The sequence below is a fragment of the Eutrigla gurnardus genome (genome assembly GCF_963514095.1).
Source record: "Eutrigla gurnardus genome assembly, chromosome: 8".
Classification (NCBI taxonomy): domain Eukaryota; kingdom Metazoa; phylum Chordata; class Actinopteri; order Perciformes; family Triglidae; genus Eutrigla; species Eutrigla gurnardus.
In genome coordinates this window covers 16,222,377-16,246,907 of record NC_139922.1, presented here as the reverse complement: position 1 = coordinate 16,246,907, position 24,531 = coordinate 16,222,377, and the positions used below count along the sequence as shown (strand labels likewise).

The following is a 24,531-nucleotide window of genomic DNA, read 5'->3' as shown; positions in this document are numbered from 1 at the left end:
ATATTTTCATTTCATCGGAGGGCCCTGTTGCCGAAGCGGCTCAGAGATTCTGTGTCTTCCCAAAATAATTTGCACGGGTGCAAAATGAAGCATGAATTCTACTCCTACACTGGGAGTCTGCCGGGTGTTGGCTCAGACTGGTGTTCTCTGTTGCGCTTTCACTTATCTTTTTTTTTATGTTTGTTCACCAAGATCCCATTCTCCAGCAATTTATAAGGTAGATTACATGCGTCTTAACTGCACAACTAATATTTATTTTCAAGCAGAAATCCTTCCATTATTTTGGGGAGTTAAACATTTAGGCCTATAAAGAAATTATACATATTAAGTTACCCAAGGAGAAATCTTCAAATTCTAAAAGCTGGAACTGTCTTGTATGCAGCCATCTAAATGATTCAGTTTCTTTAAAACAAACTGAAAGCTATGTCATTGTAAAACCCAGATGAAATATGCTACCCCATGAAATCTGAAATAAAGGGATTATATAACATTATCAAAACTTAACCCAGCTATGTATCACTGCAGTGCAGGCAGTAGTCTACAAGCAGATATATGACATCCGGTCTCCCTCCATGCCATCGTGCACCGAGCTGCCCCCGTGCTTTTGCCACTGTGTTGGCCTCAACATTAGCTCAGCTCTGACTTTTGCACGGTGATTGCTGTTGAATGTCTGCAGATATTTGCTGGTGTATTCTGCTGGTGTATTCTGAGCAGAGGGAAACCAGGGTGCTATTCATCTGAACGTAGGCTACTGCCCGCAGCTGTAAGACCTGGGGAGCCGAATCCCCCACATCTGTATCCAGCAACTATTTTGTTTTTAAGTCAAGCAATGTGGCGTTGCCTGTACCTGTGCATCCACGAGGAGGTGTCTCATCAGGGTCATGGACTTCTGCAGCGGCTCCTTCTCGGGAGGAGCAAACACAGGCTGCTCCTGCTCCAGGGACTTGGGTCCAGTCACCATGAAGTTTGCAATCTGGTCGTTCAAGCTGTTCAGTGATTGCACCGCTAGAAGGAGACACAAAGATTTAAAAGTCAGTTAACATACAGAGCATTTATTCTATTTGGATTTTGACATGGAGATTAAAAATATCAGTCAATCTGGTGACATCACAAAAAGACAATTAAGCTTTTTAAATGTCCTCCCTATCAAGACTGAGGCAGGCTTAAGTGCATCATAAAAAGAGCTACACACACACACACACACACACACACACACACACACACACACACACACACACACACACACACACACACACACACACACACACACACACACACACACACACACACACACACACACACACACACACACAGATAACAGTGGAAGAACATGGTTTCCTACTGTGACACTGTCACTGACTTTCTCTGTCAATGCCCTTTCTGGTCCAGAATGTTCCATGTTCGCCCTGAGAGCCATCCTGTTTTTGTTTCCCTGTTCTTGCCCTTGCGTGTCCCTGGCAAAACCCTCCTTCCAGGTTTCCTCTCCAGCTAAGCTTTCACATTAAAAAATAGCCAGCCCCACTGTATTTCCTCCTCCTTCACACACACACGGACCCACACTTCCTCAACCCACTTCCATCTATCATTAATCCCCATTAGTCTTTGAAAGGTCACCACAACTATTTCCGAGGCCACCCACGTGGTGGAAATGTTGGATGCATGAAAGAGTGGGGTATTTTTGTGCCTTTTAGCATAAGTATCTAAGTGTTTTTCATGAGCTGCTACACTAAACCCTAATGTCTCATTATCAGTCTTTCCAGGGTTTTATCTTTTCCAAAAACCTGAAACTCACAGCGTCGTCAGTTACGAAGGGATGCAGAGGTGCAGTGATCCAGGATTGACCGTGTGCACAGAGGTCATCCGATACAGACTCTGAACCATTTAATCTCGTGTTCTGCTGGAGTCATGCACTGGCACTTTTCTGCCAAATTAAGATATCAAACCTGCTAAATTCATATAGAGGAGGAGGATTTTAGGCCAAGAATCTGGATAGGGTCTTTTCAGGATGCAAATATAAAGCCTCTTTCACACACAAAAGCCCACGCAAAAAACAAAAAACAAAAAACAAAAAAACAAGAGCATAGATTAATGTGTTACATAACCAAAAATGTGGCTGACATTTCCAAGCAAACAAGCTTTGAGTAGGAAATGTGACAAGTGTGCACTGAAGGCAGAGATAAGAAGGAAAAGAGGGGGCTAAAAAGGAAGCCTGTGTCCCCTCACAGTGAGGGCTGAGCAGATGTCAGATGTTTGAATATGAGAGTGGGCTTGTTGCCACCCAACTTCTCCAGCCAGTTCACTGCTTTAAACACAGTTTGAACACATAATGGATTACATTAAGCTAATGAGTGCTCACTTTTCTATCTCTGTTTATATCAAAATGGTGGTTGAAAAAGGTATAAAAGACCCCTCTTCTCTTCGGCATTTCCATAAGTGGAAACCACACAGATGCACATGAGCAATTATGAATGAAGCCCCTTCTCTCCTTCAGTGGAGTTTTGACAGATATGATTTCAGATGCTGACTCTTATTGCCCTCTACTGGCCAAATAAAGAACATGCAGGCAGTTGTGAATCAAAAACTGTAAAAGTGGTCATTTTCCTGCAAACACAACACTGAATAGGTTTTGTTTTTTTTGTGAGGCAGCACAGCTTTGAGACGTGTGCAAAATAATGTGATGTCATACAAAGAATGCAGAAGTGTGCTTTGGAGCTCATTCAACCGTTATGTTTCATGTTAAACACACAGATTTGGAAGTTAGGCTTGGAGGTTCAAAGAAAAAAATAAAGTGACCACTACCTGTAATCCAATAAAACACCTTAGATATGAATCCTACCTAAGAATAAATATTATTTTATCTTTGTTAATCGACACTGTCAGCGAGGTATTAAATCCTGGATTCCTGGTCCATTGGGCCCTGGGTTCCTCCTGGTGTAGTGGGCCCCGGTTCCTCCTGGTGTAGTGGGCACTGGTTCCTCCTGGTCCATTGGGCCCTGGGTTCCTCCTGGTGCAGTAGGCCCTGGTTCCTCCTGGTGCAGTGGGCCCTGGTTCCTCCTGGTGCAGTGGGCCCTGGTTCCTCCTGGTGCAGTGGGCCCTGGTTCCTCCTGGCCCCTGACCTAAACGTTCCCCTGACCTAAATCCTATTGAGCACACGGGACTTATGTATGGGTAGTACCACCACAAACTGTCCAGGAGCTGCCTGATGCCCTGATCCAGGTCTGGGAGGAGAGCAGCCCAGATGTTGTCGGGAGTTCATACAGGCAGGAGGCCAGGCACACTACTGAGTCACATTATGAGCCGTCATGATGAAGTTCACACAAGTTGGATCAGCCTGTGAAACATTTTACTATGATTTTCTGTGTGATTTTAAATCCAGCCCTCAATGGGTTGATGAGTTTGGTTTCCATTGATCGTTATGTCATTTTGTTCTCAACAAATTATACAATGTATCAGTTAAGATTTTCCACTTGAAAAAATCCTTCATCAAGATCTGATGTATGATTAAAGTGTTCCCTTCATTTTTTTGAACAGTGTATACATACGTTGCCCCTGTTGCGTTCTATCATTCATTTTCAATTGGATTTAATTTGTCGAATAATCTGTAATCTTGTTTGAGTGAGAAGGTCCTGCAACTGGGAGTCATTTTGTAGAAAATATAAGGTATTTAATAGGCAATATGTTACTAGGAACTTGTACTAGGAACTTTGCTGTTAATTATAGTTCTCAGAAAGAAAATCTGAATCGGCTAATCTCGATAATGTTATGCATTCATTTACTGCATGGAAACCAAAAGGCTTCGTTGTTGTATGAATGATGAAAACATTATAAAACAGACTCAACACATTGCCACTGTAGTCTAAAGATCATTGATAAAATTAAAATTCATGGCTATTGATCATGAAAACTACGCTATGCAGTGAAATCAATGTAGATATTTTGGCTGTAGTTCGATGGGACACAAACACACATGGTAACCTTTGCCCTTTATACTCAACACCAAAAATGGATTGTCCAGCTGTCAATGCTGCGATCATTAAGCCTTTAAAAAGCAGCAAGGAACAAGCAAATGCTTCGGAAGCTCACAATCAATACTTTTCTTGTAAAAGAGTTTGCTCCATGCGTCTCAACAATCTTCATCTGCAAACCGGAATAGATTTCCCCTTCATCTCGCCCTCAGCATATCTGAAAGCTGATGAAAGGGATGCAGATACGGAGGTGGGAATGGAAAGAGAAAGCTTAAATTGCAGTCGTTAAGTTACAATGGATGTAAAGAAAATAAAATTGCCACTCCGGCTCAGCCCTGGCATTTTCCTGTCTCCTTTGTTCTTTGTGTCAGTGTCTCGCCAGCATAGGCAAATCTCAAAGTGCCTTGCATGTCCTCTTATAGAGCAGGAACAGAACAACAAGTGAGAAGAAGGGGTGGCACCCAGTCAGGCCTTTATCTGTTCAGGAGGGAGAGCTCCGGGTGCCTGGGGGAAATAAGATCACTACCGATGGAAAACGTTTGAAAGCATGTATGCAGCAAACCTAATAGGATAAGGTGCAGCAGTGAGGCTAAAGTCGAGATAAAAGGGGCTTATTTCATGGGAATTGTTCGCAGCGCACATGAAATTTTGGAGAAATGTTGAGAAATATGGGGGGAGAGTGATGAGCCAAAATCCATTTCTGGGAGTCTCTGATGTCTGCTGCCATGCACCGAGCTACACAAGGTCAGACTCACTCAGGTTCTCCATTGTGGTGCGAAGTATGGAAATGCCAGTTTGTACGCAGTACAGTAGCACAATAGTGTGGTGTTGTGGTCTTACATTTAGTTTGCAGTTGTGTTCATTAACTAAAATGCATTTCCCATTTAAATCATCTTTATTTTGCTAAAGAGTTGCATAAATGCTTAGTGTATACACTGATGAATATTTTCAGCTTCGTTAAACTGTAGAAAGGAATTTGTAGAAAAGCACATTTTTATTCCACAATTTGGTGTTGGAATGTTATCAGTACTAATACTCAGATTTTCTATGACCACCACTATATTTATCCAAGGTGGTATTGTGTATACTAATGTATAGCTCCATTTGATGTATCCTGATGATTAATAAGTAAAAATCTAAGCAGGCTTTCTCTCTCCCTTTCATTTGAGACCTGAAAGGCTATAAATAAATTAACTTCAGTTCAATTCCCTCAGCCGTCATTAATTAAAATGGACAATAGTTTCACCGACAGTCAGTGTGAAATAAAAAAAAAATAACTTGTATTAATCATAGATAATGCATGCATCCCTTTTTGATTTTTCATATGTTTCAATTACTTGCTCACTGTTTCCTACCATAGAAATGTCTCACAGAAAGAACGTGAATAGTTTAAATTTGGCCTTTTGATTTTCTAAGATGTTATTTTCCAGACGGGTTTGCATCAAAGTATCCGACATAATGAGAGTTCAATCCCAGACAGTGAATACTCCTTTTGTGTTCATATTGACGAAAGAATTCCTCTGGTGCTAAACTGGTATAATTAAACGCAGTTTAAAATGATGCACTTCTTAAACATCTGGCAAATGGGCTGTAAAGGCTTTAGTGTTGAAACTATTAAAATTCTACAATATTCAAGTATGTGCGAGATCATAAACGGCGTCATTAACATCATAATAGCTATCTTCGGCAATGATCAACTCTGAAAGAGAAGCAGCTGAAGATAAAAATGCTTGTGGAGCCGGTCTTCTTGATTTAAACATTTTGAAAGTTCATGCAGTAAATGATCTTAGGACACAAATAGACACAACAGGTGAACTACAAGTGAAGGCAGGAAACAACCACTATAAAAAGGAGTCAAATGGTGTTCAAACCGGAGTGGAGCTGGTCGTAAACATCAGAAAATGTTATGTTATGGATTTTAACTGGGTGTTAAATGACCCAGCTTCGTGCTATACAACGCTGCCCCCTAATGACAACAATAAATAACCATAGTATGGGCCTATTGCTAATCTGAATGCCTGTAAACTGAAGTAGCCTGATGTTGTTAACAGCACTCCCATTTAATTTATTTTCCCCGCAAGGAAGGCAAATCGTTGGAATCACCATGGCAACAAACATTCCCACGTCTCACGTCATGAAAGATAAAAGAGGACGCAACTTTGCAACATCAAGTCAAGTTTATGTCCGTCTCTGAGAGTAAAAATATATGACCCGACAGGAATATGACGTTTTCAAGCTTCGCTGCGTCTCTTGATGATACTTTCGGCATATCATATCCTCTTACATGGTTTTATAACTTGACACATGATGTGTGATTCAGTCAGATGAGGTTTGAAGTTCTCTGGGGATTTGGAGTGAAGACGCCGGTGAGAATGAAGGTGGGCCATCAAATGACCCAAATACCTTCACTGAAAACAACATTATGCATGTTTATAGGCACATGATACCACCAAAACTCCCACCAGCACAAGATTTACATGCCGACGATGAAGAGATGGTGCAAAGTGAGGGACACACATCGTTGGTTCGGTGGAGCTGAAACCCCGGAGATGCCGGAGCTGAAAAGCAGAGAGCAGCAGGCACAACTCTCATCTCTGCAGAGCTCATTAAACTCCACTAATCCGATCTGTTAACGTGGTAATTGTCTGAAATGAAGGAGAGACGCAGGGAAGAGATGTGGCGTACTGGAGGTGGTTAGCTGTGCACTTAACAATGGTTTGTCTGTCTGTCATTGTGTGTGTGTGTGTGTGTGTGTGTGTGTGTGTGTGTGTGTGTGTGTGTGTGCGTGTGTTCCCGTGATAGAACAATCCAGATCCGGCTCACCATAACTGTCTATTTCTCCCTCCAGCAGTGAATGCATCCCCCTCAATTCTTCCCCTCTGTTTCTGCGGAGCGTAACATGACTGAAGCTCGCTCCTCTTCTCTGCCCTCATTCTGCTGTTTCTCTGCTGCAACTGTAACAACATCCTCAATTGTTGAATGGATTAGAGAGCAGCTTGAGCTCGTTCTCCATTTCGGCAAGAGATACAAAATATAAATAAATTAAAAACAAAAAGGGACAGGAGCTGCAGCGTAATAGGACTAATGTTGCTTGTACATTAAGGTCATAGTCGGCTCAACAGATTCGGGGCTCTTGAAGCGTTAGACTCGAGGAAGAGTCTCACGTCTCTGGTCAGTTATGTTTGTTGGTCGCAGCCAACACAAAGCTCTGCACAAACGGGAAGGATTCAATGCTAAAGTCTCCATAACATTAAACTTGTGTCGACTCAAAACAGTCTGGCTTTCATGCCTTGAGAATATTTGCGGCGTCTTCTCGGAGAAACCGGGTGGTCTGAGAGCGCGCCGTTCGCAGCGCTTCTCTGAACGAGAAGAACGCTCTTTGTAGATACTGTCAAAGTTTGGATCTAGGCCAAGCATCTAGAGGATGAGGAGTCTTTGCTAGTGTTTGCTGTTAAAACAGAATGTTTATTGTTTCTGCTCGGCTGTGATGATTAAAATGTGGTTCCCGGGGAAAAAAACACCTCCAACGTCTGAGCACTCCACAAGCATCCACGTCCTCGCATCCAGGAAGCAGGATGTTCTTTGAGGCGGCAACTCTTAGTTTCTCTGCAACGCAGTGGGAATTTTAAAAACAAACATGCTCTCGCTGTGAAATGATATTAAAACGCTATTTAACAGGATTATGAACTCTTTGAACTCGCTGATGAACAGTTAATGTGGCTTATAATGAGTGCATTAGCAAAAACATTACGGCAAATGGAAGCCAACGATAAAATTGGCCTTAATATTCGGTTTTGGATCAAACTGAAAAACAATCCGTCCTCTCTTCACCTCTTATTTTTTAGTTGCAAATAGTCTTAGTCAGGCTTGCATTTTATCCCAAAATGTTGCAGTTGCTCACGTTTACACACCAGACTGGTAAACTGCTTCTCCTCAGTGTTCTGCATTGATTTGATTGGTCATGACAAGAAGGTTACAATGATGTGATGCATTGCTAAGTGTTACGTGTATGCTGCAAGAAATACAGATTCACTGACGTGAATTAAACGTTTAGATAGTGTGGACACTTTTGTTAAAATATCTAAAGATCTATTTAATAGCCACGTCTCCTCCGATATCACAGCATCTGTTAAACATCAAGCTGTTATTTCATCTTAAAAATCACAATCAAAACCATATCCATTAATAGGGCTGTGCCCAATCTTTTGAAGCTTCAATCGTAACAAAGACATTTAAATTATTGTTATTAGTAACTTACAGGAACATTGGGTGCAATAGTCCGCCTTCCATCCCTGTCCACTGTCATTCTCCCTCTCACACACAAAGTGATCGATGCAGCAAAACTCGAATATTCAAAATGTATTGAAAAAAAGATAGATGTAATTATTTCTCAACATGTATAATAAATATTATAATTCAATCCACAATTGTTAGTGTTCAGCATTTCAAAAACAAGATTTCTGCTGCAGCCAAAATACTGTCTCCTGCTTGCAGTGAGGCTCACACCTGTAGTCTATTAACAGGGAGGTAGCAGTGAACTATAACACCATAAATTATGTTTATACGTCTCTTATATTTATATCATTTTAGTTCTGATAGTAGCCAAAATTAGTCAGTTATCATCTCATCATCGATCGTCCCTTCAGCCGGCCAATAAACAGCTTTTCCTGCTACACTTGAGAAGTCTCTACTGGCAGGAGGAGGGAGAGAGTGAAGGGGAGGGCATGAATCATACCTGACATGATCATTTCCTTTCATTGTCTTCCCTGCTGATTTGGCTGTGGGGGCTGGAAGCTGCTGCCAAAGCATAAACAAGAGGGATTACATGTATAATGACGGCCTTCTGTCAGGCTTTAGTATGTAAGTTCAAGCTGAATGGGCTTTTCATCAGGGAACTTCCCTTTAATGAAACGACTGCAGTGCACCTCTGTTTCGTTAAATAAATGTAAAGTAGAGCACTACCTCATGGAAATGCTCAAGAAATTATTGTATAATATTGCAGACTGATCTCATGAAGTGGCGTATGTATGACACGCCAACTACTACGCCATTATGGCGTGTTATCACTACGCACAATCGCCTCTTCGCGTGTTTATCAACTCCGAACCCGGGGGGGGGGGAATAAACTACTTTTCACCCATGTAAACGTTGCAAACGTTGTAAAGACCCACATGTTAAAAAAATCCCAGCTGGTGATTGAATGGTTGGCTTCCAGGGTTATTAATGATGCCGAGTTTATCTCAGATATATCTGTGTGTCAGCTGCAGAGTAATATAGAGCTGCATCTGCTGAATCTGAATACATCTTATTTATTTATTATTAGAAAATAACTGGCATACAGATACAGCTCTATGTTAACTTTGGAGCCTCTTCAGCAACATGTTGTGGTTTCTATAGGGATTTCACAACATGTCAGTTGGTGGTCTGGAAAAAACAAATTAGCATACGTCCCAAAATGTTGAACTACTTCTTGAAGTTTCATTTAAATTAATTAGATTTCATGTCTAAATCAATCATTTGAATCCAGTAGAGGAATAACATTTCTAACATGTTGCTGGGTTCTGCTTCTTTGCAGTTGAGGCAACACGACTGCTCAGACGTGACCGATCTCTGGGGTCAGCTCAGTCTAGCAGCTCTGTGTGGGTTGGTAGCTCACAGTGCTGAGCCATCCTAACACCTCAGCCAGAGTGAGATTACTCCCTTAGGCAGCGGGGCCTCTGATGATAATTACAGTGGAAGGTGAGATTTTAAGCCTTTTCACACATCCAGAGAGCGAAACACACTCCCCTAACCTAGGTTAGGTTTTTAGTGTATGAATTATTATCTGTCCCATAACCTGCAACGGACACATGATTTAAAAAAAATCAACTATTCAATTAGCCTTGATCGTATATTCTCCTTTTGATAAATGTTTTCACATTTGATGAGCATCATTTGGTTGATTAGTGGACGTCAAGCTTCTTTTATCTCTTTGTTTTCATCAAATTTTCAGTTTGGGGAATTTCTATGAGACAGTGACATTGAGGATCAAAAGAGAGAATTTTCTGCAGTAAGGCAAAGCATTTCAACTTTCCTTCATCGGGGTTTTATCATTCATTGGTTGTATAACGATTTGTCTGCCATGGTGAATTAAATATTTGACATTTCAGTGCATGCATTTTCATTTCTGATTGGAGTTTAATTCACAATGCATCAGCATTCTTTGTTTCATTGGCTGGAATTATTGCAAATATTTTGCACTTGGAGGAAAAGTTATAGTTATAATATAACTACAGATTGTTCAGTGTGGTTGGATATTTTCTCGGCTAATTAATTAACCACAAATTACCTACAGAAAAAGTTTCCCCGTCGTGTTCTCAAAGTCACAGCAGGCACTATTGCTTTACTTTAAGCGTGCAACACTTGTCCTTTAATCCTGTATGTGCTCGGGATTAAAGTCTAAGCTTTTATCACTCATCAATGATCTCTCGTCTCACAGAGGAAAGCTTGCCGGAGATGGATTGTCTAGATGGGAGAGCAGACGCCTGAAGTGAGGATTTTAGAAGCAGGAAAGTGACGGATTAGAGACTTGGATTGACGTGATTGGCAGAAATAAAATCACATGCTGCTGCTGACACATCATCCACCATCGGACGCAGATAAATGCAGCAAACAAACGGGAAAAAAAAGACAGGAAAGGAAACAAGCCATCTGAATACCAAAGAATACAAACACGACGCAAAACAATAACCACTGCAAACACAATCAACTTAGTGATTAGTGAGGATTACAGTTGCTTTGCTGATGAGCCAGAAGAGATTTATTCTGTCCCTAAAATATGGCAAGAATCCCCACCATGATCTCTCAGACACTTGTCAAATTGTAATCTGAATCCCATAATTCTATTGTTAGCATGGGAACAGCTGATATAACACTCAGTGCACTCTTGCCTTGCAGGAAGAAACTGCCCTAAAGGCAATCAAGGGAGGGTGATTTGAGAAACACAAATCTGTAAAAATGGGGCAGAAATGTGCAATGTCAGAACATGCTTAAAAGAACCAAAACACCGGCACGCACAGATGAAGGATCGTCTTATTTATTGTGGGTAAACCTATAAATAAGAGCGCCGTTGTTTTGTTTTCATCATTGCCACCACCGTTGGAGCTGTGGATGCTGCCATTTTCTATAACCTAATTCCTGCTGTAACAAATCAAAATGTCTCCTATGAAAAAAATAAGGATGGTTTGTAATGGTCAGCTAAAATCACGCAGCATGTAGCTCTGTCTTAGTGAAAAAAGGCTGCATCTCAGGGTTGGACTCAAAATAAGGTTTTCTTTTGTCTCATGAGCCAAAAATAGAAATGATCCTCAAAAACTGGACACAAACGATGACATTTCTGCGATCACTGCTTACATCGCACTTATTTAAATGTAATCCATAATCTTTCAAAGAAGACACTAGTCTTCAGCTTCGTGTAACTTCATTTGATTTCTTAATTTAACCTGCTCAATGAAGTAAATAATGAGATCAAATAAGGTCAGGGTGCACGCCTTGGTCTACCCTTGGAACATAAAAACTAACCAAATAACTGTAAATGCTACAAATACAACAGTAGGAAATGAATTGTTATGTTTTCATCTGCAGACAACAAGGAACATGCACACGTGCTGAGGAACTCAAAAACGTCACTACTACATCCAGGTTTCCATCAACAACAACGCAAAGTGGAAAATCCATAAAGCCTGTATGAAAACAACGCTGTTTCCCAACAATATTTTTTTTTTTAAAGCATTCACTTCTGACGTCTAGTGCAAAAACACAGGACTGCAGTTCATATAGCTTCCCTCATGCACCTGTGTATGCATATTAAAACAGGACTTAACCTAATCAGTGCATTAAATCAGCTGCATGGTGCTCTGCCTACATCATCGTACATTCACCATAAACATGTTGGTGACTGGTAAACTCTAAATGCAGTCCACCACCTGACTCAGGACTGAATCAACGTTACACTCACCGACATGGTTACCAATTAACACAACTTCAATCACCGAGCTCCACAAACTGCTGCACTGTTAATTAAATCGACAAAAATAGCAATGTAGTGGAGCGAGCTGTCTTACCTGAAAGCTGTTCCAGCTGCCATCCTGTTGGCATTATGCTGCCTTCACGTGGTATCGGAATTATGGTAAATACCAGCTGCCGACTCGGAAATTTCACTCGAAGGCCCCTCACGTCATATTTACGAGTGGGAAAACTCGGAGATACTTTTGATAGCCGACTTCCCGAGTTAAGGCGACCAGAACTTTTCAACATAGGACTTATGCTGTAATGGATGGTACATCATTCTTCATTTTAAACAGTGCAGCAGTATTAGCTGTTGCGTGTGTGCATCATAACACGTGGACTATAGTCTGCTAGCGCGGTCAAAGTTATTACATTAGCTGATGTTACCTTGTTAACGGTTCCCGACACCAAAGCACTTGAACATGACAATTACGTTATTCCGACTTCATACATGGCAGTTGGATCTCCCGACTAGCACTTGAAGGCAGCATAGTTAGCAAACATCCCAACCTCTGAAGACGTTAGCGTAGTTGTTGTTAGCTAGTTGGCTGTTGTGATGCTAGCAGAGCTAGCTAGCTAGCATCAAAGTTGCAGACATTTTCCAGCTGCTTCGCTGTTTTTACCCTCAACATATTTGCTTTAGCAATCCTTTATAGTTATTAGATGCCTATTTTTTCACCTGCTACTTTTTCATGGTCGGTTAGGACTAATTTGGGTTTAATTAGCCCGCCACCTGAAATAATTTGAATCACCAACACGTCGGTGGCTTTAAACATTTATTAATACATGATTATTCATATTTTTGATGCTTTTTCCTGCTGTCTCTCCTCTCCTCAAAATAAAATGCATTAAAAGAAACAAATTAACATCTTTTTTTCAGAGACAATTATCCTATTGTGCGTGAAAATCCACAGGAAATGCTGTTTCTGAGGCAGAAAGTAGTTCCTCCTGTCTGTGAGGTGTTTTATAATTGGGGTGAACTGACCACTAACATGACTCTAAATAAAGAATAAATATAACACTCCACACTTTTTGTTTTCTGCCAAATATACGTTTTGTGAATGACAACTTTTCAGATGCTCCCAAGACAAAAAACGTTTTCCACATTTGCCTGGCAGCAATCTACTCAGACATTTTCTTAGAATTTATTGGAGGTGTTTGAAAAATATATAATAGATAAATAGTTAGAATACTAGTACATTTGACAATTGATAAAAAAAAAACAGCGATGATGATGATTTTCTTTAAAGCAGTGAATATGGTGTATTCATGCCTATTGATTTTCCATCCATCCATCCATTTTCTACCGCTTTATCCTGTATTCAGGGTCGCGGGGGGGGCTGGAGCCGATCCCAGCTGTCATTGGGCGAAGGCAGGGTACACCCTGGACAGGTCGCCAGTCTATCGCAGGGCCAACATGTAGAGACAAACAACCATTCACACTCACATTCACACCTACGGGCAATTTAGAGTCACCAATCTACCTATCCCCATCCTGCATGTCTTTGGACTGTGGGAGGAAGCCGGAGAACCCGGAGAGAACCCACGCTTACACAGGGAGAACATGCAAACTCCACACAGAAGGAACCCGGGCCGACCCGGGGATCGAACCCGGGACCCTCTTGCTGTGAGGCGAGAGTGCTACCCACAACGCCTATTGATTTTCTATTACAAATTATATTAACGCATCAAAGTAGAAGTAAAAGTAAGTAAATTGTTCTTTCATGCATTGTGACATATGTGTGAAGCTCCAACAGCTCCGCCGTTATATGCTTGAGGTGCATTATGGTTTTATCTTAGCAAACATTTTCTATACTCCTACACATCTTTGCAGTATCAGATGTTATCTTTTTATGAGTTTAATTGCACCCTAGATACAAATCAGTCGGCTGGAGGGTTTTTATTACCCGGCTGGGTGGTTGTATACCTGATGTTAATGCTCCGTAGAAGACAACAATATCAGTGTTCAGAATGACCCCCATGTTTGACAGGTTGTGCTAACACATAATGTTTGCATTAGCAAAGTGGTGGAGAAGAGGACAAGCTGGATGAGGCGGAGGAAATGCAGAGACAGCGCCCGCTGACCCTCACTATGTTTATAATCATCCTCTGGCAGCGTGCTCATTCATCTGAAGGTTAATGCAAGTTGGAGATGTCCAATTCTAAGCACAGGAACAGGTACGAGGTGCATTGTAAATTTTTCAGAGTGTGCCAGATGTACCATGGTCTGCCGCTTGAACTCAAATGACTGCCTTGACAGCAGTTTTTCATCCGCGGGGACTTTTGAATGATACATTTGGAAGGTGTCTGCCATTAAAACGAATCCCAGTACAAGTTGACCCCAAAGTGTTTTGCTGTCGCTGAGGAAACCTTTTTCAGGAGTTTCATCACTTATGTACATGCAATTCCAAAACGACTATTTGCATATGGTCTTGGCTGGGTGAACACAGTGGCAAGCTTTATATCTGGCATGTGATTCTGGTGCGATTCAGCTTCACAGACGGCCATACCGCGGATTCTAACTCATGTGAGAAGAAGTACTCTGGTGCAGACGGATGACCGGCATTCATCTGTGATCAACCGGTCAATAACAGGTCTAGACATAAAGTACATCCAGGAGTGTTACATAATTCATCTCTTTCATGTCCTGTGGTTTTGTTATTAAGTCACGTTTGGTAGTCATACATTTACTGTTAATCTTGAGCACAGATACACTGAGGGGGAAAACACATTCCCCAAGACAAACTCAAACTGCAGCCATGGTAATATTATCAGAGTTATGCTGGAATAAGCCAAAAATGTTGCAGAGAAGCCGCTGTGAAAACATATCCTGTCTAGCTTGCTATATGTGCCTGTGAGCATCAGGCGCAACATTATTCATGCTCTTTGTAGACTGCGCACTTGGTATAAACAACGCTTTAGTACAGATTAAATATGAAAACATATGCAATATTGTATATAATATAGAAATGCATAAAAAGGGAATAATCCTTGGGCATATTCAAACCTCTGTAGAGTATAGACCTTGTACCATCGACTTGTAACTCTTATGAGTTAGGTTCCCCAGCATGAATTTGTTCTGTTAATCACCATAATATGTGGCATAATATGGCAAGCCCTTTTAAAGTATAATCAGTTGGGCTGACTAGAAGCGATTACTAGTTTTCTCTAGTGGAAATGTCAAAATGTCATTTTAATGGCAAAATGCTCTCTCATAGTACTAAAACATATTTTACCAAAAAGTACTGAAAACGGTGTGGTTACCCTTAAAGTGTGCAGCAATGTCAACCCCACAGAACTGCGCAGCGTGATTTTGACATTAACAAAGAGTCATGACTTCGGTCTCTGTCGGTGCCTGAATTATATTCTCCCCTGGTGTGAAACATTTTTCCCTCAGTTACTGAGATTGTGTGAGATCATTTTAAATCTGGTCGAGTGGTAATGTATCTCCACCGGCTTCATTTCCCAAATTAAGTAACGTTTATTTATCTTAATGCACATCTAAATGGCAGCAGATGGAGGGTGAATGATGGTTAAACTTTTTTGTGACACAATTAGAATAGCATTTAATTCTCACGGATCAATTTTTCCTAAAACGCAAACTTCATGAATAAATAATGGAATAAACACAGAAAAACAGCCCAAATCCTCGACTCACCACGTGAGGGGGAGAAAAAAAGAAGCTATGTTCGCTTGCTGAGTGCACACACTTACTGTACCGGCAAACCTCTTGCAACGTGACTCCTTCTACATGATTAGCAACACCAGGAGCATGAAGCTAATCTCTTACTGCAGGAAAGCCCACCGGGTAAGGAGGTGTGAGGAATCTGTGAGTGTGCTGGAGCCGTAACACAAGTGGAAGCAGGAATTAATCACTTCAAAGAAGACCAAAATATGTTCCTCACCTGCAGTGGCCACATATTAAAACTGCAAATCACGTTTACCTCTCCTGAGCGGGGATTTACCGACGGTTTATTCAGGTATTAAGAGGATATTGAAGGGTAAAGTGAAAGGTGAAAAAGGAGAAAGTCTCCAACTTTGACTGCTCGACTGAAAATAACTTTATACTCAGCCATCATTAACATCGGGGACAATTCATTCTTCATTTTCAGGGAGCCATACATTTGTCAGATGCCCTGTTCTTTACATGGGTTCAAATTATAAAATAATCTTAACAGATTATAGTGGGAAACTACCACAAATGAGGCAATTTACTTAAGTGTAAATGCAGCTTTAATGAACAAAATGCACATCAGAAGAAAGTCCAAATTAACTATGGACATTAATTATTTTACATGCTGATTTATATTCAGCCTGGCAGTTGATATTTGGAGTTTGGGCCGAGAGACAATGGCAGACACAAGAAAAGAGGAAGCTTCACCAGAGAGTCAGACATCTCAGGTCCTGGTTAACAGCCTATATGTTTCACATCAGTGTGTGCTGTTGAATGGTACGCTCTTATGATTTCAATGAACATGACCATTTGATAACACAATCACATACAAGAGGTGATTGATGCTCCACCGAGAACGGACTAACCTTGCACACCTTTGAGAAATAAACTTTGCCCAGAATACTTTCACTATTTCAGAGACAGAGAACTAAGTTGTCATGTCCCCCCTAACAAACGGGAACTTGGTTTGCCGAGGGATCTTTTTGACAACAACACAGAACCAATCACACCACTAGTGGGGAGTAGGAGAATTGTAGCAGGATTATGCACCTGGCACTGCCACGTGAATGTGATTCATGAGGAAAAAAATATCCCGTCAAGTGTTTATTCTGCCAGGGTAGCACCAGAAGGTTGTTAATATTCAGGTCTTTGGGCATGTGCAACACTCATGTAATGGTTTTTTCCCCCCCTCTGCAATCCAGGAAGGCCTTTGCATATAGCTGAGAGACTTCTGATCCAATGATGGGTGACAGCCAAAGATAACAAAAATCCCCCTATAATTACTGTTCAGATATTGCGAGCCAGCGCTACTGTGGATTAGTCTTCCAGCAGCTGTGTAACAGTATTTAAGGTTGTTGCTAAAAATAGGGGGGGGGGGGGAAACACCCATCTCTTATTCACACAATTTGCAGCTTGCTCACTTTTCTTGCCCCACCATCCCCTCCCTTCCCCTCCCACTTCTCTCCTTCCATCTCCCCCCTTCGCTTCCCTCTCTCGCACATCCGAAGTCACAGCACAAGCTTCAAAGAGCATAGATAACTTGGGGAGCGCGAGACTGACTGTAATTCAGTACAACACATGCAATGATAATGTCACTTTCACAACCAGAGAGTGACATTTCTGTTTAAATTCACACTGCACTCTCACCTACGATGTGCCTGATCAGTAGGCGCCGTGAACGAGCAACGTGGTTCGACTTCAAGTTGCCTTGAAGTTCTGTTTGAATGGGGCAGAGCAATAGAGAGGCAGCACAATGATCCCCCCCTCAGGCATATCTAAAGCAAATGTGCAACAAACACCGAATATTGAGTTTAGTCAAAAAAAGACATTTCTCAAAAGAAAGTTTGACATGCCTCCAAACATTTAAACAATGTGTTTTGCGTTGAGTGTCCACGGGGTTACACAGCCTGCTGCGTTCTCCACTTCACCTGGATGTGAATCATTATTTTAAATAAATCAAATAGTCTAGAGTCTAGTTGATCCTGATTACAAATGAAGACTCCAACAAACGGCTCACAGAGGACCATTTCTTTTTTTTTTTACGATTTTTTTTTAGGCATAGACGCCTTTTATTAGCAGTGGATGGATCGGAAACATGAGGAGAGAGAGGGGATGTGACATGCAGCAAAGGACCTCCGGCCGGGATTCGAACCGGGGTCGGCTGCGTATGTACGTTCGTACATGGCATGCGCTCTAATCACTCCGCCAACTGCGCGCCACAGAGGACCATTTCTATGGAAGAATCCGTTTAAAAAGCTCAATGTTGCACGATGTCATTGAAAGAAATATAACATTTCCTATCCAAAGGAAGGTCAGGGACAGGCCGTTGCTTTCTTATTGCAAAATGGGAGCTGAAAGCAAGCTATTGATTATACATGAAAGAGAAAAAATAATCGGGAAAGGTAAGGCTCAACTCAATGCAAAAGAAAAATATTAAGGTCCTGCCTCATCTCAATTGAGCTGGACAAATCATTTATTTGGGACCACGGTGAATGAAACATGCAGTGCAGGTACAAGAACATACTGTATATACAATCATCTAAATCTCGCTATGCTCGGCATCAGGTCAGCCTGTTTATTTTCTGTTTAAGGAATTATTGTGACATGGTCAGGTTTGATCCTGCAAAGGACAAGGCACCAGACCTCAAATAATGCATACATGCCCCCACATAAGGAAATAATACTGCAGAGGATACTTGAAATATTTGTAATATTTTTGAAATCCCACTAAGGAGCATAAGCATGGTTAGGAATAAACTTCGAAAATGAATTTGTAGTGTTAGTGCAGCATTCAATGCAGAATCATGTGTATCTCTGAGCATGAATTAGTAAATAAAATATGCAAATCCTCAGTTTACTGAGAATCAACACTGCATTCTGATAGTTTATCTACCAGGTGGACAAACAGTACATGCAATTCTCTATCATCAGTCTCAAAAGCAAATGTTTGAAACTTCAAAAGGCATTCATTGCAAGACTAGCGAATTCAGTTTTACAGCTGTTCCTGCTGTTGTTTTAATGATTGAATGTAATGTTAGTGTGAGGAGGACGATCAAAGGATCGCACCCAGATGCATGAAAGGTACGCTCTGCTCCGGCAAACCCACACCTGCACACACAAGACGGAGCACATTTTCACAGCTCTCTTGTGCATGAGAGGAGCATCGCAGTCCATAGATATTAACATATCGCTGTGTCAATCTGCATTACACTACAGTTATTCCATGTTGATGTAAACATCACAATGCAATATGTCATTTTCCCCGAGGAAAAACGGTAAGACCTATAAGTTTCAGAAAGCCATGCTGCATGAAGTCGTATGAAATACAAAGTGTGTCTTTTCTAAGGTGATTTCACAACAGAGAAGATCAATTACACCCTGTATAATAGATGAAAGGGTAACATGAGCAAAAGCAGCGAGACAAACGAATGATAAATTGCACCGGAAGCTGCTTTAAAAGGAAAGTTATTCATGCTTTTTAAAATGTCCATTTCTGGTGAAACTAGGACACAAATCTTCAACTGTTGCCTCCCCAACACTCCGTGGATGCAGCCATTATTGAAACAATACATGCGATGAAGTTCATCTTAATCAGGATCAAGCAAGGTAAATCAATATTTTTACAGATTTTAGTTTTGCTGTCAACACTCACTGGCTTGCATGAGCTGACCCTGACGCCCAAACACCTGGGAGAAAGGGCTGCGGCTGCAGGTGAGCATCTCCTCCATGGCTGAACTCCTCCGGGAGGAGAAAGGTCCTTCGTCTTCAGAAATGGAAAAGTGCACTGTGGGTCAGCCTCCGAGTGTGGAGAAGGTCGGCGGTCGCACAGGCAGGGATCCTCTCGCTCTCCCTCTCTCCACTGAATAATTTGCCTTTGAAGCCACCTCACGACCTCTCCTACGCCTTTCCCCTGCTGCCTCCCTGCTGACTGCAGATCAGTCCTGTGTCTTGTTGCCTCAGATGCCGTCAGAGTTGCTGCTGCTCCTGAGCTGATGGGAGATCTGCGTTGGTTGCTCTCAGCCTGCTCATTAGTGCTCCAGCGTGGCGCTGCTTCAGACAGAGAGCACAGCAAACACGGCGTGAACAAAGCATAGAGAGAGAGGGAGAGAGAGGGAGGGAGAGAGCGATGAGAAGGAGAAGCCTGCTGCAGAGAGAAGACAGACTCTCCCCTGACGAAAGTGGGAACAGAGATGACTGTGTGTGTGTGTGTTGTAACATTGTACTGTAGCTGCTTGTAGTTTCCTCTTTCTGTTTTATCTCCCCCTATTTTTAATCCAAACTGACTCCTCTACGGTGAGATGGCAGGCTGGGAAATGGACACGATGTGAAGCAAATAATCATAACATCTCACTCTCGGTAGAAAACAACTTTGCTGAGATAGACTGCTGTTGAACAGCTGCTGTGAAGCAAATGCCAGCAAAAGTACCCCAATCAATGTGGCCTGAGGTCTGTTCATTCAGCAGCATCCATGTTCGATGGGAGGGAGGACAAGTCCTAAAAAACAAAAGCACATATGCATGCACACACTGCGACAATCGCAGCCAAATGCAGGTCTCCTCCTCGTCACTGGGTTTTGATTTGTGTCAACCTCCGCCCTGTCTTTCTTTTCTCTTCTCTGTGATCTACCGTGTGTGCTTAATGCCTGGCTCCCATCCAATTTTCCTTCAGGGTAATAAAGTTTGAGTTATTTCTCCTTTACTTCCCTACTTCAAGTATCATCTTCCAAATGAAGACGGAGAAGGCTGATCTTCCATGACTCACACACAAACAGGTGCATGTAGGTCTTATGCAGCACTCTGCTTGTGCAGGCAAAAAAATATATAAAAAAAAACAGCACATTTGCGAATCCCGGCTCAAAGCAAAACACAGATTCGGAACAGAAAACTCCAACACGGACAGGAAAATCAGTTTCAAACTAAAGGGGCCAGTGAATCATTAAAAATGGATCCACATCCTTTATTAATGTCCTCATTACCATGTCTGTTCCGCTCCTGAACAGCATGCAGAGAGGGAAGAAGAGACTTGTACAAAAGTACTTTATCCCCGTATCCTGTTTGCATTATTGCTTCCAGCCGCTGCTGCTTTGAGGGGGCTGGTAACCTTTACAATGCCTTTCCTTTGAACTCAGGCTCCTATACGATGTCGGGGGCTCTGAAGCCTACATGTGTTCAATTTTATTTCTTTTTTCAAGGGAAACTGGATGACTGCACAACAAAAAAACAACAGAAAAACAAAAAACTTGCAGGTTTTCGTTGCAAGAAGGTTAATGTTAAGTAAAGAGTTCATTACATCGCTGTCATGTCAGCCGGAACAAGCAGAGCCAGAGGTGATGTGACTCAGCTCCTTCATCTGTCTTCACCCGTAACGCTCCTGATACATCATTTCACTGTTCACCTATACACGCAAACTTAATCCTCACCTGCGTTCAAATTCTACTTGTATTTTTGCCTTTCCGACAGACCTGCAACCCGCCTGCTGCAGGAAGGGGGAAAAAAAACACACTTTCACTATAAATTTTGCTTGTCAAACTTTCAATACGGCTGAAGAAATTAAAGATAAGGAGATCAAAGGTTTCCCCCCAAGACTTCTGGGATGGATGTTTTTGTTTTTCGATCATCCCCCCGATCATATGTCCTCGCCGCTCATCATAACTTCCTGTGAGAATTCGACATGGCCCTGGGCTAAGAGCCGGAGCCGCGTTGAGCATACAAATGCAGCTTGGCAGTTTGAAGTTATTGCTGAGCTCGTGAGCTGTGGGAGATCCTGTACCGCAGGGCTGTGGTTTGTCGCTATGGGTACACTGACACAACTCCTTACGAAGACTCATCAACCAGGCACTGATACTTAAAACGCACCTGAAGGCGGGCCCCTTATTCCCAGAGAGACCTTCTTTACATTTTTTATTTGAATCATTAAAAATGAACATGAGGTTTTTTATACACATCTGTAATGAATCCTGACAGCTTCTGTTTTCCCTCAATTCAATTGCAAACGGTAAAACACGCCTTCCCAATCTTATGTGAGTCATATATTCCAACAAAATAAATATAAAAAAAATTGCTGGAGCTTTGAACTTGTCTGAGAGAGAAAAAGGAACCGTAGAATCTAAACCTGTTATGTTGATTGCCACAAATGTACTAAACGAGTGGAAATAAAAGCTTCAGCAGGGGGAGAAACAAACCCACAAGCCTTTATATAAGAACACATGGAGGACTGAACCAGCTCGCTTCACCTTCTGAGTGCACTTTACTATAGTGTTGGCTAGAACCATGACACAAGGGGATCATGGGAATTACAGTGATGTGTCAATGCCACAGACTGACACACGGAACACACTGTATTTTCATAATACTGAAAAAATCTATCTTTTCCCATGACACCGAATATTATTTTCCTGCAGCAAATTAAAGTTCTGCGTAATAACCAATATTACAATTAAAATCCTGCCCACCGCAGTGCATGTTGATGAACAATTCTATTTTAAATCAAAAGCTGAGATTACTTTTCGTCTGTTAATATTCGAGTGAGCGAGTGCGCAGACGCAGACTGGCACTTGCTCGTCTCTACAGACAGTATGGGTTTAGTTTGGGTTTGAGTTTAAAGCTGCTATTGACTACATTGATAACATCCAGCCACATGACGTCACACTCCCACCTTCCATTGCATTCACACAACACAGCTGTTGCTCGGAGCGCATGCGCCCTCAATGGGTTGCCAGTTCGTTGCACAACTAGCTAGCTAGCTTTAACTTACCAGTCAATAAGAAAAGTGGAGTGAAGTTGCTTTTCAATTAGCACTTGGGACTGGTACCGAAATGCCAGCCGCTTACCGTCAAATTCAGCCATTTTTCAGTAAATTTTTTCCACACTTACTGGCAACCCCAAATAATCTTCACCCCTGACCACGCGGATACCACATGATACCAACGTCGTTATTCTATTGGCTCACAAACCTTGCTAGAAGCCGCAGCCACAGTCAGAGGTAAACAAAACATTAATTACGGACCGACAATTTACTTAATTCACAATCAAAAACATTTTTTTTTCACAAGAAGTGATTCTGCACCTTTCTAAAAGCTCTGTGGATGTTTTTGTTTTTTAAACATAAAATGTTATCAAGAAGCCATCTGCCAAAGCTTCTGCTATTTAAATATCTTATCTTCGTAAAAAATAAATAAATATAAAAATAAAAAATAATAAAATGTACTATGCTGTACATGATGACTATATTCTGCATGGAAAAGTGTTGGTTTTTCAGTTAGATGGACCTGCTTTCAAAATCTAGCTCACTCTTGCTGGTTTCTCCAGTGTTGCAGACCCCAACTTTAAATGAGTAGCACTCTGGTTTTTAACAAGTGGGCCACCTAAATTTGTTTATTCTCCTGAATGCACACAAGGCAGAATGTGACGCATCGTGGTTAATCATTACCTGTATTCACACTAGTTTATGTTTGAATGTTTTGGGGATTGCTCTCAGTTTCAGACTGATTAATGCTGTTTATGATAATTGGTCTGAGACTGAGAACAATCTCTTGAGACTCTCATGGCTGCATGGTAAGTAGAGAGCTGTGGTTAGAAGGAACACTTCTAAAATGGACTTATTTACACATTATATACATGTTTCTGCCTGAACATAACCATAAAGGGTTGCACTTTAAATTCAGTGTTACTCACCAAAACACACATATACTTGAGGCTTGTTAAACATGTTAATACATTGCCAAAATCATCGGAGAAGCATCCATGTACTTACAATACATTTTCAGTGATGGAGTGAATATTTTGTTCAGATGTTAATAACCATTTTTAATTATTAGGTCTCAAAAGTGTTAATCTTATGAGTACTTATCATCAGGATGGATTTCATAGTATAATAAATATCTATTCAGTAACAACTGCACAGCCTAACTTAATTAAAAGGCCAGGGTGCCGGATTTAGCAGCATCTGGCAGTGAGGTTGTCGATTGCGACCAGAAAACAGAACATCTGTTTTTCTTGTGAGTGATGCATCGATAAAACGAGGAGTTCATTTAACACCTGATTTAAAAGTGTTTCCAGGACCCTTGAAGAATCTGTGAACAGTTTTGCAGCTCTGACTCGTAGCTAATGATCGGCAACATGATCACTCCTCTCTGCTACTGAACTGAGTATTTTATGATAGGCTATTTGAATGATGATTGGTTGAAAGAGGGATATGAGATCGCAGCCAGTATTTGGCTGATTGGCCATTTTCTCACATTTCTTCTATGGGCATCACAGCAGCTCTATCAGGGTATTCTTACCCTTTTTAATTTACAGCTTCTAATGCAAGTTCGTGCCTCTTTATTGTTACGAACAAACTGCTTCCTTACTCTTTCCACTCGTCTATTTTCTCAGCTACGCCTCCATCCACAGCTAGCTTTGCTAATTAGACTTTTCTCCACAAAATTGTGTGTGCAGATTATTTTGTCTTGAGAGGCATGGTGCGTCACTATTTCCTCCCAGTGAGAGGGTTCTTCATGTGATCTCCATCAAAAATAAGTGCACATATATTTTGATGCACATACTTTGCCATTTCTAGTATTATCGCATATTTTCACCACTCACATTTTTTTATGTAAATGTCTTGATTTAGCCCCAGTGTGTCTTAAAAACAGAGGATAACATGAGAGGTGCAAACTGGATTTTGGTTAGCGTCACTAAAGGTTGTCTGGGAACTCAATGTGAAGACATTAAGAAGAGAAATAGAGTTGAATAATTCTTAAAAAGAAATGAAAAACACATTTAAACACAGTTAAACTACCACCTATTACTTGAAGAGTGGGGAACTGTGTTAGAATTTAGGCTACAAGCTGTTCATTAGGCAAAG

General features: G+C 41.4%; 1 protein-coding gene across 11 annotated transcripts in view; it reads right to left on the bottom strand.

Moving 5' to 3' along the window:
• The window catches only part of kazna (kazrin, periplakin interacting protein a), a 161,924-nt gene extending 142,177 nt beyond the window's left edge, over positions 1-19,747 (bottom strand). For 4 of the 11 annotated variants that reach the window (XM_084014623.1, XM_084014629.1, XM_084014632.1 and 1 more), the window contains exons 1-2: positions 19,337-19,747; positions 848-1,005 (exon numbers count right to left, since the gene is read on the bottom strand). In XM_084014623.1, coding sequence (XP_083870749.1) covers positions 848-1,005; positions 19,337-19,412 — 234 coding nt within the window. In that variant the 5' untranslated portion in view covers positions 19,413-19,747. The remainder of the gene's footprint in view (positions 1-847; positions 1,006-19,336) is intronic. The other 7 variants (XM_084014634.1, XM_084014633.1, XM_084014635.1 and 4 more) reach the window with 4 other exon arrangements.
• Positions 19,748-24,531: the final 4,784 nt, after the last annotated feature.